We start from the raw sequence: 17,810 nt of genomic DNA, 5'->3' as shown, positions 1-17,810 counted from the left end.
TGTGCTTTATAACCAACCAACCAAGGATAGTATATAATAATTATCTCAGTGAAATTAAAAAAAATGGCATGCAACTATTTCTCACAACTTTTAGTTAAGTCTCAAACCTGTTAGAAAATGCAACATTTTGGTTGTAAACATCCGCTTCCTTTTGCTATACTCACATCAAGATGGCGCTACAAACAATTTATTAATTTTCTTGCCATATCGGTTACCAATAGATGTCGCCGACATCGGCAACAGATACGCTCATTCGCCAATAGCAAAGGAAGTTTTGATTTTATGATTTTATAGTTTAAAACAACTGACGTGATTTAAAACCAAACAAACTAACGAATTGGAAACAAATAAATTTGTAAGAGACTAGTATTTCTTATTGAAAAAAAATGGAAAAAATCCTTTTAGAGCTACTAATAAACTTCAAGGGGCCTCAGCTCCTGCAGCACTTGGCAGTGAATGCAGAGAACGTCTAATATATACAGTGGAACTTCTCTAACACGAATCACCATAATTCACAAAAAAACTTCGAGTTAGAGAGACTTCGAGTTATAGAAGTTTTCATTAAAACATAAATTTTTCAAAAAGCTGTAAAATATAGATTTATGCAAAGTTTTTATTATTTACTTCACATAACTTTTTTTTAAATACGTTAAAACATGTTTTCTTCAATTTTATTTGTTACACTTTGCTATTGTCTGGGGCGCTATATAGGCTCTCAACGTCTGTATCCCATGCTTTTGGTATATGATTTATGAAATCCATTAGAGTAATATGATATTTTTTGTTCTCCCCCATACGATATAGACGAACTCTATTCAAATTGTGGCTCGATATTAAAATTATAAATTTTATATTAAGCCCTGGTCGAAAAGCTCGATTTATGGAAAGAGATTTATATGAAATTTGACTATTGCCAGTTCAAAAGTTCGAGTTATGGAGATCTTCGAGTTATAGAAATTTTCATTAAAACATACATTTTTCAAAAAGCTGTAAAATATAGATTTCACATAACTTTTTTTTGAATACGTTAAAATATGTTTTCTTCAATTTTATTTGTTACACTTTGCTATTGTCTGGGGCTCTATATAGGCTCTCAACGTCTGTAATCCATGCTTTTGGTACATGATTTATGAAATCCATTAGAGTAATTTTTTGTTGCCTAATTTTTTTGTTCTCCTCCATACGATATAGACGAACTCTTTTCAAATTGTGGCTCAATAATAAAATTATAAATTTTGTATTATGCCCTGACCAAAAAGTTCGATTTATGGAAGGAAATTTGTATGAAAGTTGCCTTCTATAGAAAATCGAGTTATGGAAGTTGCACTGTATGTATACTCACTTATAGATTTCAGTACCCTTCAAAAAGAGGACCAGTTTGACAATAGGCACACTTGGTACCTTCTCTTTATTCGATGTTCCCTGTTAGATGCTTACCGGTACGTTGAATTTTAATAAGAAATCTATATTTTGGAAGGAGTAATATCTGACTTTGGACGAGACTTAATACATTTTTGTTGGCAAACAACCTCTAAGTTAAATTAGAAATAGAAAAATTAAATTGTTATCATACTTGTCAAATACAAATATATATCCGCGATTTAAATTAAAAAAAAATCATATTACCAATTGGTAGCAAAAAATACTACTTCTGCTAATAGCAGCACGGCAGCCCTGCAGTCTGTTCAGTAGAGTCGTCTTCACAATATGCAGCTCTCATATATTTTACTTTGCCCCTCTCTCTGTCGCGCTCTCTGAGTTTCCTATTGTACCCATTCGACAGAGCAAAACCAAAATGCAAATAACGCAAACAACAATATGGCGCTGCCACCACCGATGCCACTGAGTGTGTAGCAGCGACAGTGCCGCAGAACCACCAGCAGTGACGGCAATGACGGCAGCGACCAATTTGAAAAAATCGTGATGTGATTTTTTTTTTGCTCGTAGCGACAGTCAAGTTTTTGCTTTGACAGCGAACGGACACGGGCACGGTTTTTTGGGAGTAGGTGTGAATTGTAAAATCTCGCTGTGAGTGTGTATGCTTGTAAAAAAAAGTTACAGCAACAAGAAATTGTGTAAATGAAAACATTCTAAAAGAGTAACACAAATTCACTACAAACGTCCGTACATGCAGCTATTTAGCATGCAATATCGCACGTGTTTTCGCAAATAACAAAATAGTTGGAAAAAATTCAAAATTGATTCCTGATTTTTTCGGTTAACCAGTGCCAATAAGCGCGGCCATTTTTTCTTAGCGTAATTTTTTGTGAGCAGTACTTGTTTGTGTGTGCGCACTTTTTCGTATTTCCTACGACGGTGTGCCGAAAACAAAGAATGAATGTAGAAGAAAACTAGAGAAAAAAATTGAATTGAAGGAGGAGCGGTGAAAAAACTACAACAATAAATAAAAAATAGTGTCGGTTGTGTTTTCCTTTCGACCGTCGCATGTGTTTGTGCATTTGTGTGTGTCTGACCGTAGTTGTTGAATGCACCAAAAGTGAAGAGGAGTAGTTAGAGAAGTTAACACATAAAACAATTAAAGTGCTTATACGCAAGTGTTGCAAATGCTACGCGAAAACAACGCATACTAAATACAAAACAAAAGCAATAAAAACAACAGTACAACTAACGTCAGTTGCGCGCAAGTATTTTAAAACGCAGAAAAAAACGAAATCGCGTAAACTTAAGCTACTCTAAAAACGTATTAATATTGTTGTTGTTGTGTACAATCGTTCGTATAACAAAAATATTGTAAATACATTACAATTGTGCATCAAACATAGTAACTGGCGATATAATATTTAAAGTAAATAAAGCATTGCGCGCCAACACGTGCTAAGAGCGGTATCCAATTGTGCTTCTCAAATCAAACGCTATATGCTATTGGATCATTTAAAATCAAATTAATGCAGTAAATATTGTGGTTAGTATCCTATTTATGCATCTATTTTAGTACGTAGTATAGTCGACATACATTTTACGAATCTTCTTCATACTTCAGAAATTATTCACTTAGTTGACAAAAATAGTAAAAATTATGAAATGTAAAATATACATAAATACCGTGGAACTTCTCTAACTCGAATCACCATAATCCACAAAAAAACTTTGAATTAGACAGACTTCGAGTTATAGAATTTTCATTAAAGCCTAAAATTTTCAAAAAGCTGTAAAATATATCCATAAGTATAATATCATATTTTTTTTTTCGCTTCCATACTATATAGAGCGACTCTTTTACAATTCTGCCTCGATAGTCAAATTTTAAATTTTGTATTATTTCCTGGTCGAAAAGTTCGATTTATGGAAGGAAATATGTATGAAATTTTACTTCTATTGTCAATTCAAGAGTTCGAGTTATGGAAGTTCCACTGTACATATTTTGTATTAAAATTATTATTTTGAATAATTAAATGACATGTTAGTAGTTATCGTCACTTCTATTGTGCAATTAAATTTAATACTTTAAAATTTAATTTTTCACTTAATAATCTATCGTCATCGATTCGGAAGTATGTACATATGTACTTGATCAAATCATCTACTATGCCAGTTTAAGTTTAAAACCGTAATTCATATCACTTCATAGCACTTTTGGCATATTCCCACCAACGTGTCCCCATCCTATTATGCGCCCTTTAAACATTTTATATATTTATATAATTTTTGATAGATATACGAATTTTAAACTTACTTGATTCATAAAAAAAATATTTAAACAGTTAAAAATATAAAATTACATCAAAAAAAAAATTGTTCATCTAAAAATACAATTTTCATCGTTTGTAATCCTCTACTCTTCCATAATATCAACCAACAATGCTAATCAACTACGGATTTCCAAAATTAGCAATTCGCAATGCTACTATTAGACGCATAAACCAAAACGCTCGTTTAAAAACAAACACAAATAAATATACAATATATATTTTACATATATTAAATTCAAATGCATATATACATACATACATATGTATGCATATATTTATATACACATGCGCCAAGTAAAATACAAAAAAAAAAACCAAAGAGCTATCGCGCGAAGTTTGCCGCGCACTTTCATTCATTTTCGCAATACTTTTTTCAAGCAATTATGCTATTTTCAACGTTTACAGTTCTCACTGCGAATACACTCACATACACATGTGTAGGTCACCCTGCTGCTGTACGCCCGTCGTCCAGCCACAAGTCATCATTCAAACGCAAACATTCGTGCCTGTCCGCCCATTCCGCTGCCTGCTTGTATTCATCATACGTACGTTTTTTCTCCAACACATTTTGTTTTGCATAACTTAATTCGCTCATTCACTTTTATTAAATTTTTTTTTGTGCTTTGCAGAGCCCCTATTTTGTTCTTTTTACATCGGCTTTTGAGTTTTTTTATACATATACATTTTCCTTTTTTGCACCAACTTGCCATCCATTCTGCTGCTGTTTTTTTAATGCCTGTATTTGTTTTCGTTCACTCACAGTCCCTCTCTCGCAGTCGCTGCCCACTCGACGCGCCCTCGCGTGGCGACTGCGGCCAGTCTGCCGGCGCCATACGTGGTCATGCGACGCTGCTGCTTTCTGACGTCGCGTGCTTTGTTTACATGTGTTTGCTGTTTAAGCGCGCAATTTTGTTTATGTACTAATTCGGTTTTTTTCTCGTGTGTTTGTGTGTTGCTTGCACGTTTTGTTGGCATCGCTGCTCCGGCGCAACAATGCAGTTAATAAGACCCCCTTCACACAGGCAATTTTTGTTGCGGCAATTCTTAGTTTTATAGAAGAGGGGGCGACGAGGAGAGGAGAATCGCGCCGAGTCTGCTGTGTTCGAGCAACACGCTTTGTGTTCTTATTCGTAACAGTTCGCTGCTATATAACAGTGTTGCATTTGCGCACATTTTAAAATTAATGTATACAATATATTTGAAAATTTGAATTTAATAATTTAATTTTGTATGTAATTAATAATGTAAAATACATATAGAAATATGAATAATATAATTAAAATGTGTTAGAAAATTGATAATAACGATAAAAATTAGTTAATGAAATATATTTTTTTTGCTTGGAAACGATGCTTACAAGAAGTTGAGAAAATTATATGAAAGAGAATGAGAGAAAGACACGAACAGAGTTGTCGAACAAGAATTGCTCGTGTGAACGCAATGGGCGACAGCAAAAGAGAATCGCCCGAGAATTAGAAACAGAAGTTGCCTGTGTGAAAGTGGACTAAGTCCAGCGCTGCCGGAGTGTACGTGCGGCGACGCTGCGTATTTTTTGTGTGTATACCATTTTTTATGAGTTTCGTGTGTTTTATGTTTTATTTTTGGTTGTTGGTAGGTCGTAGCTGCGTTCGTATTTCTTTTGTACTTTTAAGAACACAACAACTTTACCTACTTTTCTCTTTTTTATGATATTTCGTTTTTCTACACTCTGCGGTATGTAGGAGGAAGAAATTGCATATAGGCACACTGTGGCGATGATTTAATTTTAGCAAACAGATTTAATTAAAGATCGGAATTTACTACAATTTTCTTTTAAATTTTCATTTCCATTTGGGAGTGTAAAGGCTTTTTTATATTAAATAATGATCTAAACTGTTTCCGGTTCAGTGAGTTTCTTTATTTTTTTAAATCATTCATTTTTTTATTATTTTATTGTAAAATTGTCATCATTGGGTAGTTCGTCACAGGGTATCCAAAACCACTCTTATAGTTTTATAAATTTTAATCAATTATGTATGTCTGTTTTTACAAAATATTTGTTATAATTTTAAAATATGAAATTTTTGTTTTATTTTCCATCAAACGTTCCAGTTGTGTTTTTATTCACCAACACTGTATTAAAATACGCATAAATATGTATAGCGCTTCTTATCTCCTGCTTTAATATTTTTGTTCACATTGCTTTCGTTAGCATTTTGGTGACTTCTTTTCCATTTCGCCAATCAAGCTCTATAAATAATTTAAATTTTTGGACTATGAACGCTAATTCTGATTATCACATAGAAAAGAACAATAATAAGAAAGTCTTTTTTCAGCTTTTTTGTCAAGACTGTGCAAATGTATGCCACATCTGTATGTATGTACATATGTATATAAGTACATTTGTTCTTAGAACTTCTGTATTGTTGACTTTCGCCAATTCAGTTTCGCTAAGTACACAATCTTTCATTCATCAGCTGCGCTGCCCACTTATTGCTCCGCTACACATTTATAAACAATGGAGCCAAAGAAGTAAATGTAAATAAAGTGCGAAATCAAATGCCGAGTTCAATAAGTATTGGTGGCAGCAACCCTATGCTGCGTTTCGAGTGCGCACCCATTCATGATGTTGTTATTGTATTCCTTTTGTACTCTTTTTTTATTGTTACCTTTTATTTGTGCGCTGTTTTTATTATTGCAATGAAGAAGGAATAGAAGAAATAGCATATTGCGGGCGCACGTCAAAAAATTTTGTATGAAGGCAAGTAGGAGCAAGCAGGCAGCACGCCGTTTTGGCATGCGACCAAACAGTAGCGGTTGACTGTAAAAATGCTACGATGGGGTTGAGTAAATAGTTTTTATTTTTTATTTCAGTCGGTCTTTATTAGAAATATTTAGGGAACTTCCAATAAATTTGAAAACCACTTAATACTCTAAAATTGTATTTTTGAAACTTCAGATTCCTTTTTGTTATCTTCTCACACGCAGCAAATTGTACAATTCGCGAAACGGCAATGTGTGCTGTTGCTGTTCAGAAAGTCGAACGTCGGCGTCAACGTAAGCAGTTAATTTCGCTGCGCAAGTAGGCGTTAATGTTGACTGCGCGATGAGAGCTATTTTTGCGTATTGGAAAAAACACACAACTAACGAACTCATACACAAGTACACGGTTGCATTTATATTTACTACTCATCAATGGTATTTAATGTAAGTTGTTGAAGGAGATGCATTTTTATTAATTTTGTAAATATAAAAAATAATTGGTTTATATATCAAAATAATATTATATGAATATAATAAAATATATGTATGTGTATGTGATTGGCGTTGCAACCGTTTAGCCGGTTATAGCCGAATCGACGATAGTGCGCCACCTGTCTCTCTCCTTTGCAGTTCGGCGCCAGTTGGAGATCCCAAGTGTAACCAGGTCGCTCTCCACCTGGTCCCTCCAACGGAGTGGAGGCCTTCCCCTTCCTCGGCTTCCTCCGGCGGGTACTGCATCGAACACTTTCAGGGCTGGAGTGTTTTCGTCCATTCGGACAACATGACCTAGCCAGCGTAGCCGCTGTCTTTTTATTCGCTGAACTATGTCAATGTCGTCGTATAACTCGTACAGCTCATCGTTCCATCGTCTGCGGTATTCGCCGTTGCCAATGTTCTGAGGACCATAAATCTTGCGCAAAATTTTCCTCTCGAAAACTCCTAGTGTCGTCTCATCTGATGTTGACATCGTCCAAGCTTCTGCACCGTAAAGCAGGACGGGAATGATAAGTGACTTGTAGAGCTTGATTTTGGTTCGTCGAGAGAGGACTTTACTGTTCAATTGCCTACTCAGTCCAAAGTAGCACCTGTTGGCAAGAGTTATTCTGCGCTGGATTTCGAGGCTGACATTGTTCGTGTTGTTGATGCTGGTTCCCAGGTATACGAAATTATCTACGACCTCGAAGTTATGACTGTCAACAGTGACGTGGGAGCCAAGACGCGAATGCGCCGACTGTTTGTTTGATGACAGGAGATATTTCGTCTTGTCCTCATTCACCTCCAGACCCATTCGCTTCGCCTCCTTATCCATGCGGGAAAAAGCAGAACAAACGGCGCGGTTGTTGCTTCCGATGATATCAATATCATCGGCGTACGCCAGAAGCTGTACACTCTTGTAGAAGATTGTACCTTCTCGGTTTAGCTCTGCAGCTCTTATAATTTTTTCCAGCATCAAGTTAAAGAAGTCGCACGATAGTGAGTCACCTTGTCTGAAACCTCGTTTGGTATCGAACGGCTCGGAGAGGTCCTTCCCAATCATGACGGAGCTTTTGGTGTTGCTCAACGTCAATTTACACAGCCGTATTAGTTTTGCGGGGATACCAAATTCAGACATCGCGGCGTAAAGGCAACTCCTTTTTGTGCTGTCGAAAGCAGCTTTAAAATCGACAAAAAGGTGGTGTGTGTCGATCCTCTTTTCTCGGGTCTTTTCCAAGATTTGGCGCATGGTGAATATCTGGTCAGTTGTCGATTTTCCAGGTCTAAAGCCACACTGATAAGGTCCAATCAGTTTGTTGACGGTGGGCTTTAGTCTTTCACACAATACGCTCGATAGAACCTTGTATGCGATATTTAGGAGGCTGATCCCACGGTAATTGGCGCAGATTGTGGGATCTCCCTTTTTATGGATTGGGCAGAGCACACTGAGATTCCAATCGTCAGGCATGCTTTCTTCCGACCATATTCTGCAAAGAAGCTGATGCATGCACCTTATCAGTTCTTCGCCGCCGTATTTGAATAGTTCTGCCGGTAATCTATCGGCCCCCGCTGCTTTGTTGTTCTTCAAGCGGGTAATTGCTATTCGAATTTCTTCATGGTCGGTTAATGGAACATCTGTTCCATCGTAATCGATTGGGGGATCGGGTTCGCCATCTCCTGGTGTTGTACTCTCACTGCCATTCAGCAGGTCGGAGAAGTGTTCCCTCCATAATCCCAGTATGCCCTGGACATCGGTTACCAGATTACCACCTTGGTCTCTACATGAGGATGCTCCGGTCTTGAAACCTTCGTTAAGTCGCTTCATTTTTTCATAAAATTTTCGAACATTCCCTCTGTCTGCCAGCTTCTCAAGCTCTTCGTACTCACGCATTTCGGCCTCTTTCTTTTTTTGTCTGCAAATGCGTCTCGCTTCCCTCTTCAGCTCTCGGTATCTATCCCATCCCGCACGTGTTGTGGTCGTTTGCAATGTTGCGAGGTAGGCAGTCTGTTTTCTCTCCGCTGCGAGACGGCACTCCTCATCGTACCAGCTTGTTTTTTGTCGTTGCCGAAAACCAATTGTTTCGGCTGCAGCGGTACGCAGTGAGTTTGAATGCCGTTCCACAGTTCCCTTATACCGAGATGCTGATGAGTGCTCTCAGAGAGCAGGAGTGCAAGTCGAGTAGAGTATTTCGTGGCTGTCTGTTGCGATTGCAGCTTTTCGACGTCGAACCTTCCTTGTGTTTGTTGACGGGCATTCTTTGCTGCACAGAGGCGGGTGCGTATCTTCGCTGCGACCAGATAATGGTCCGAGTCTATATTTGGTCCTCGGAGCGTACGCACGTCTAAAACACAGGAGACATGTCTTCCGTCTATCACAACGTGATCGATTTGGTTCCGCGTGTTTCGATCAGGAGACAGCCAAGTAGCTTGATGTATTTTCTTATGCTGGAATCTGGTACTACAGACGACCATATTTCGGGCCCCAGCGAAGTCGATCAGCCTCAGGCCGTTTGGCGATGTTTCGTCATGGAGGCTGAATTTTCCGACTGTTGTGCCAAAGACACCTTCTTTACCCACCCTGGCGTTAAAATCACCAAGCACGACTTTTACATCGTGGCGGGGGCAGCGCTCATAGGTGCGTTCTAGGCGCTCATAGAAAGCATCTTTGGTCACATCGTCCTTCTCTTCCGTTGGGGCGTGGGCGCAAATCAGCGATATGTTGAAGAACCTCGCTTTGATGCGGATAGTGGCTAGACGTTCATCCACCGGGGTGAATGCCAGGACTCTGCGACGGAGTCTCTCTCCCACCACAAATCCAACACCAAATTTGCGCTCCTTTATATGGCCGCTGTAGTAGATGTCACAAGGACCCACCTTCTTCCGTCCTTGTCCCGTCCATCGCACTTCTTGGATGGCGGTGATGTCAGCCTTAAGTCGTATGAGGACATCAACCAGCTGGGCAGAGGCACCTTCCCAATTAAGGGTCCGGACATTCCAGGTGCATGCCCTTATATCATTATCCTTAAAACGTTTGCAGGGGTCGTCATCAAAAGGGGGGTGTCTCATCCGAGGCTTTCGTAGATTTTTCATTGGGGGGTGTTTTTATGTGGTGGGTCCCAAACCCTACGCACAACCGCATAAGCGGGCTTCGCCTTCTCACTTTAGCTCGCCTTCAAACGGATGTCTGTTGGCTACCCAGAGGATACTTGGTCTAAAACCGGAAGTCGTGAGCTGCTTGAACCATGTGGAGAAGAATCGTTTCTGGCCACTCCCAAGTGAGTGACAATCAAAAACTTTCCTCACTTGCGTGAACTTCTACACATGATCCCATCCTCCTAAAATATATGTATTTAACCAAAAAAAATCTTCCTCTTTCCGACTGAAAAATTAACCAAAAAAAAAAAAAACTAAAAAAAGAGTAGGTCACGCGTGCCACACAAATGCAACAGTGTTTACTGCTGATTTTTTTCCATTTGGTGTGAACTGCAATCGGAAACGTGCTCTCGCTTTTCAAAGTGATGGAGGAAATAAATGCCTCAATTGTACCGAATTCGTACCAAAATTAACCACCAAATTCTCAAACCTAAACAAATAATTAGTTCTGGTCATAAAAAATGTTTGGTAAAAGGTAAAATGAGAAATAAATCTCACATCATTCTCTTAAAATATATAGTATTGAATTTTAATATCGAGGCCTTGCTTTTGGAATTTCTTCGTGTAAATGTTATTAATGTATTATGTCGGAAGTAAGCAAAATAAATATAAATATTATTATTATTTTAAAGCAATATAAAAAATGTATATTGGGATACCCTTATAATTACAGTGGAACTTACCTAACTCGAATCACCATAATCCTCAAAAAAACTTCGAGTCAGAGAGACTTCGAGTTTTAGAATTTAAATTAAAACATACAATTGTTAAAAAAGCTGTAAAATATAGATTTATACAGAGTTTTAATTATTTACTTCGCAAAAAGATTTATGTACATTAGGGTGGCCCTTAGTTGTATGGAGGATAAAAAAAGTTTCTGGATTCTCGATCGCACCCCCTAGAAATATGCGAATAGCCCAAAAACTAGTATATACAAAATTTTGGGTCAATCAAAAAAGGTTTGGAGGTTGCGCAAGGATCTTGAAATCCTGAAAATAATAAGAATTTTTGCCATTTTTATGTCTCAGACTTCCATATTTCAAAGTCACACTATCCCTTACTGGTTTTCCTTACCGTAATAAGATAATAAGAATAACATTAGAACCGTTATAACGGTATATCACGAGCATGCGACGCTTGAGAATGCACCACATTAAATTTACTTTCATATTTGTATTTCTGTAACTCTATCATCAATCGACCGATTTTTAAGATTGTGGTAATTTTGGAAAGGTAATAAAATGCAGATCTTATTACGGTATAGAAACCAGATATTGTGGCTTTGAAATATGGAGGCATAAAAATGGCAAAAATTCTTAATTTTTCAGGATTTCAAGCTCCTTGCGCAACCTCTAAACCTTTTTTGATTGACCCAAAACTTTGTATATACTAGTTTTTGGGCTATTCGCATATTTCTAGGGTGTGCGATCGAGAATCGGAATACTTTGGAAAATAAGGGCCACCCTAATGCACATACGTTAAAAAATGTATTCTGTAATTTTGTTTGTTGAAGTTTGTTATTTTTTTAATCTTGATGTCTGTATCCCATGCCTTTGTTACATGATTTATGTAATCCATAAGTGTAATATCATATTTTTTGTTCGCCTCCATACGATATGAGGGACTCTTTTAAAACTCTGCCTCGTTAGTAAAATTTTAAATTCTGTATTATGTCTTGCTCGAATTGTTTGATTTATGGAGGGAAATTTGTATGAAATTTGACTTCTATTGCCAATTCATGAATTCGAGTTATGGAGAACTTCGAGTTATAGAAGTTCAAGTTATGGAGTTATGGAAGTTCCACTGTATATTTATTGCTAAATTGTACCGAATTTTCTTGTCCTCAAACTGCAGCAAACACTACAACTACATTTTATTTTGCCAACACTGCTCGTAGTTCTCTAGTTCTGCTCTTGCATGCTTGCGCTCTCTCAGTTTGTATTTGCATTTTTTGCACATACAGATATGCAGCGCTGGTGGCGCCGTCGTTTGGCAGCTGCCATACTTTTGTTGCGTCTATCAATTTTTTGCTGTTGTTTGCATTTTTCGAATTCGCTCACACTTCCATGTGTACATAATTCGTTTTTTGCCATTTTCGTATTATCGCCAACACACACTACATATGTGTATGTGTGTATGTATGCGCGTGTTTCCACCATGTGCGCATGAATGCATAAGGTGGTGTGAATGTGCAAGTGCGCTTATGTTGTTGCACATTCTTTTTTATTGATTTTCTTCTTTCGTGTGGTTGCCTATTTGTTTTGTGGCCGGTTTTGAATTTCGCTATTTTTTCCTGCCACGCTCTTTGCTTGTTTTTTTTTTTATTAGCAGAATAAGAGAAATTAGCAATGATTTTTGCATTTGCTGTGTTATCGCTTGTTATTAATTACTTTTTTTTGTTTTTTTTTTCGATTTTATTTCAAGTATTTTGCGCGTTTTTGTCGACATCGCATACGCTCACGTCATACTTAAACAAAAAATATTTATTTAATTTCATATAATTTTTTTTAATTATTATTTTTTTTTATTTAATTTTTTTCATTCTTTTAATTTTTTTTTTTAATTCTATCAAATTATTTTTATTCTTTGCTATTATGTATATTTTATACTATTTTAATTCGTGTGTTTGCTTTAAATTGTCATTATCGCCACTATTGACAACAGGCGCCTCATTCTTTTTGAAGCTGTTTTTTAGCCCTGTGCAAATTTCACTTTTTATACACCTCCAACTGCATTCAATATACATTTTTTATAACGGTTTACGTATTTAATTGTTTTGGCGTTTCGTTGTTTGTCTGTTTAGTTGTTTTTGTCGTATAATATTTGCTTTTAAATTGTATGTGTGCGTATTTTATAATTTGTTGAACAACTGCAACAGTTGATTCATGAAAAATTGTGCAATTACATACAAACACATGTGTGAATGTTTAAAACCATTTAACTTGTTCAACAAGTGCAATGAAATGTGCATAAATTTGTAAAAAAAATTGTCTTTGCGCCAAAATTATAAGCAAATAACATTTAATTATTCGCTGTCGATTTTAGCACGTATTTAAAGCTTACTTAATATCAATAATTAATTGGGATTGTATTCAAGTTCCATAGAAATTATTTGAGCATTGCAAAAACTAAACTAGATTCAAAGCAATGATAATGCAAATATCTCAGAATATTTACAATTTTAAAACTAAAATAAAGATTTCAAAGTCTTTTTCATATAGTGTGCTCCAAAATAAATGGTTTGTTTATGTTTTTTAAAACAAATCTTAATAATCAAATTCAAATTATGATCTCTGAATTAATCAAAAGTCGTCGGAAATAATGATACGTGGAGCACCAATATTGAATAATCATTTAACTTTACGTTCAGCTAGTGAATTACACACCCTTTGGATTAGTAAGCTGACACTACAAAAAATAAAATTCATGCCGACAACAGCTTTGTAAAAAAGCGCTGAGTTTGTCTTAAGCGTCATATAATAATTAACAAAAAAAAACTCTTACACATTCAAATTGGCACGAAAAATTTGTTGATTAGGCATATATGACAATTTGCCATAAAATTTTACTTGAATTTGCTATTTACCTTGTGTGTAATTATTGCACACCTCAACGCATTTACAAAGCGCCAACTGACCACCTTTTTTCTTTCCACTTTCAGCTGACACCGGCGGTTAGCAAATTGACGAAATTAATTGGCTGGCGCCATCCAACGATCAATACATCAGCGAAAAGAAATTTATTGCAGTTTTTTACCAATCACACTTCACACAACACTCGCTCCAAATAATCGCTTCAAGTGACGGCTGCGTAACGCATACAAAATTCTACTACAACAATACTACAGCGGTGTGCAACATAACGCCGCGGTTAAAGAAATGGCTGAATTACCCGCACCCCCAAGTGATTACCTACATCGTTCGATCGATCAGCTGCGCTCGATGAATGAACGCAATGTCCTCTCGTCACTGAGTCATCACCTGACGCCGATGGAATTGCGCAATGCCGCACAGTTGGCAGCGCATGAATATAAGCCGTTCAATATTAATGAATTTCGTCAGAATGTTGAACGTTTAGATTATTCATTGAAGAATGGTCTTATACAACAACAACAGCAGTTGCTTGCTGATCATCAGCAGCAACAGCAACAACTTCAACAACAGCAACAAGCGCATGAACAGCAGCAGCAGCAGCAACAACAGCATCATCAGCAACAACAACAGCAGGCTCAACAGGCGGCTCATCAACAGCAGCAACACCAGCAGCAGCAGCAACAACAACAACAATTGCAGCTCAAACAATCATATAGTCCGCCAAATTCACCAGCCACGCCCACTATGACCGAACAACCAGAACAGAAGGTAAGTCATAGTAATCTAATGTAGTAAAGCTGGGAAATATAACGGTGAATATAGAAAACACGCTTCGTAAGTTATCACGCCCATATTTGGTTATAATATTCAAGTATTCAAGGTGATTTGGAAATTGATTTGAATAATGACAGTCACTAGTTCATGAGATTGAGCACCACGGGCTAAGAAAAATACACAATAGAGCATTCCCATAGACATTCGGGTCTACGTAACAAAAACGGAACCGAATCATTCTTATTGTGAACTTTTCCTTATTACTCATTACTTTGAAGAATAAGTCTAACTAAGTCTTTTCTATTTGAAAATATTAATCAATTTACTTGTTGTTTTCATATATGTATAATTGGAGATCGCACAATAGACCTTAGGTCGCAGTGCGATTCTAATATTGTAATCTAATCTTGTTATTTTTTCGTTATATAACCCTGAACTTGACATAGAAACCTCATCATATTCCGGAGCATTTATCATTTTTAAACGTATTTCTTTTTTTTTATCTACTCTACTCATTTTAGTATGATCCACATGCTGCTGCTGTCGAGCAACAACAGCAACAACACACAGTCAATCAGAAGCAACAACGCAACCAACAAGGTTCCCCTGAAGGCCGTGACGCCAAGCCCTACAAATGTACGCAATGCACAAAAACCTTCGCCAATTCCTCATACCTCTCGCAACACACCCGCATCCATCTGGGCATTAAGCCGTATCGTTGCGAGATTTGCCAACGCAAATTCACACAGCTGTCGCACCTGCAACAACACATTCGCACACATACCGGGGATAAACCGTACAAGTGCCGCCATGCCGGCTGCCCCAAAGCCTTCTCACAGCTCTCCAATCTGCAATCGCACTCACGCTGCCACCAAACGGACAAACCGTTTAAATGCAACTCCTGCTACAAATGCTTCACCGACGAATTAACACTGCTCGAGCACATACCCAAGCACAAGGACTCGAAGCACTTGAAGACGCACATCTGCAACCTGTGTGGCAAGTCGTACACACAGGAGACCTATCTGCAGAAGCATTTGCAAAAACACGCCGAAAAGGCGGAGAAGCAACAGCAGCGGCAAGCCAGCTCCACAACCAATACGCAACACCATGTGCCTGCCGGCGGTATCGGCCTCAATTTGCAGCGACAGGTGGTAATGAATGCTGCCGCGGCGGCTGCAACTAGCGATCCCAATTCGTATTGGGCGAAAGTGGGCGCTGATAGTGCAGTGAATGCTGCCACGCTCGCTGAAGCTATACAACAGCAACAACAGCAAGCTGCCGCCGCAGCAGCAGCAGCCGCAGCAGCTGCGCAACAACAGCAACAACATGCACAGAATGGCTATAACTTCGCGGCGCTCCAACAACACCAACAACAGCAGCAACAGGAGCTGTTGCAACACCATCAGCGGCTGGTGAACGGTGGAGCGGGCAGTGGTGGCGATAGCGCTGGCAGCGGCAACACACCCAATCACTCACACTCGCCCAACGATGAGGGTGAGGACTTGGTGATGCGTCAAACGCCACAACATCATCTCCAACAACAGCAGCAGCAACAGCAACAACATCAGCATCAACAATCACACTCACCCAATCCACTTTTGATAGGCAATGCTGCAGCAGCAGCAGCGGCGGCGGCGGCCGCAGCCAACTACGACGTGAAAACAACCAGCGCCTTTACACCGATCAACACGGCGCCACCACATTTGAATGCACTCGCTGCACAACAACGGCCACCCGCCGCCGCAGCTTACCTGTATCAGCAGAACGCCGCCGCAGCCGCCGGCTTCCCAACACAACTCATCTCACTGCATCAGATACGCAACTACGCGCATCAGCCCAGTGCAGCGGCGGCAGCGGGGCTATTGGCCAGCGATCACCTGCTCGGCTTGACTGGCGTGACCGCGGGCGGTGCCGGCAAGGATAAGGGTCAATAGTACGCCGCACTTCACAGCGGTGACGGAAACAGTAATGGCAGGCATGGTAATAAGTTCAAAAAGTCGAAGAAACGGGAACATGAGCGTGCACGTGATCGCAGTTGAGTTTACTGAGGAGCCCGGCAAAGAAGGCAGGGGGTTAGTTACCAATCGGCAGGAGGGCGCGCAGCGTCCATATGAATGTGTTGATAAAGCGAGATCGTACTGCGCACACTTGGGACGACAGTACTACAACTACAATAACAACATGAAATACACAATAACAAACAACACAACAAACTCAGGTTTTAAATATAATTTGCGGAAAAGTGCTGAAGCGCGAAGGAATGGCGAATGGAAAATGTAAAATTAGGTAGAACCCGTTGGAAAATAACATTTTGCGTAGATTTATAAACAGAAATTTACTTTACTGGTGTCTTTGCTTAGCGCATTTATCAAAGCTACTTGCTCTCCACTTTACTATGTATACATATATAAAACCGTCTACAAGTGCAAATATACATTAATGTATGCTTGTATATATTGCAGAAGGCATCTAAATCTTTAGCACATCTCAATGACAGGTGCTTCTCATAAACATCTGCATTCACTGCACACTCTTAACTTAACCTCACCTGTAAATGCATTTGTTTCATTTCAACGCGTTACTTGTGTTGCCTTTTCTATTTTCTTCTCTCTCTCTTTACACTACGCCTGCGCGCCTTGACAGTATACAAATTCTACAAATTGTAGTTTATAATTATAGTAATTAAATGTAGTTATCGATTAGTTTCACGTTTACATAGCAATTAGGTAATCGTATTATAGCAAAAGTAGTTTGATAAGCCGAATTTACTTTATTCCGTAAGCAACAACTAGGTTTAAGAATTGTGTAATCGCAGACAACAGTATATGATTGTATGTAGTGTATATATGTATATGTACATAAATACATATGTATATTTATTTTTAGTGTTTTTTTTATAACAAATATTTTTCTATGCGATATCCTTTTTAAACTTCTTTAAGTTTTGTCAAACAAAATAATAAATTTTAATTTTTATGTAAAAAAATTCTAAAAATTTTAAAACGATATTTTTATGCACTAAATATTGAATAAGCTTGTGTGGTCAATTAAGTGATTGCATCCTTTGTAGTAACGAATTTATGAATCTCAATAAAATTTCACAGTTTTCATAGAATATACACATATGTAAATGTTTTGTAATTTTTGATGTACTCTCTCTATGTATTGGTATTCACTCTCAACTTAGTACTATTTTTTGAAGGTAATCAACGAAGCATTGTACGAAAATTTTTTTTATTTTTATTATTTTTACAAATCACGATGAGTTCCGATCAAAAATGAATGAAAACTACTAAATTATTTAGTGCTGACCAAAGCCGTGCATATCTGTATATGAAATAATGATGACAGGCATGTTATG

At 38.0% G+C, this 17,810-nt stretch overlaps 1 protein-coding gene across 1 annotated transcript; it reads left to right on the top strand.

The window, feature by feature from the left end:
- The first annotated feature begins 1,891 nt into the window (after positions 1-1,891).
- Positions 1,892-16,885, top strand: LOC105213710 (zinc finger protein squeeze). The gene is made up of 3 exons (XM_054232767.1): positions 1,892-2,923; positions 13,741-14,440; positions 14,968-16,885. Exons 2-3 carry the CDS (start codon positions 13,958-13,960, stop codon positions 16,381-16,383), a joined length of 1,899 nt encoding a protein of 632 aa, XP_054088742.1. The 5' UTR covers positions 1,892-2,923; positions 13,741-13,957; the 3' UTR covers positions 16,384-16,885.
- The last annotated feature ends 925 nt before the right edge of the window (positions 16,886-17,810 follow it).

This window comes from Zeugodacus cucurbitae, chromosome 2 (assembly GCF_028554725.1).
Source record: "Zeugodacus cucurbitae isolate PBARC_wt_2022May chromosome 2, idZeuCucr1.2, whole genome shotgun sequence".
NCBI lineage: Eukaryota > Metazoa > Arthropoda > Insecta > Diptera > Tephritidae > Zeugodacus > Zeugodacus cucurbitae.
This window is presented reverse-complemented; position numbering and strand designations above follow the sequence as displayed.

Coding starts and splice junctions, on each gene's coding strand:
- LOC105213710 (XM_054232767.1), top strand. CDS start 13,958: ATGGCTGAATTACCCGCACCCCCAAGTGATTACCTACATCGTTCGATC. Junction 14,441..14,967: donor CCGAACAACCAGAACAGAAG/GTAAGTCATAGT, acceptor TACTCATTTTAG/TATGATCCACATGCTGCTGC.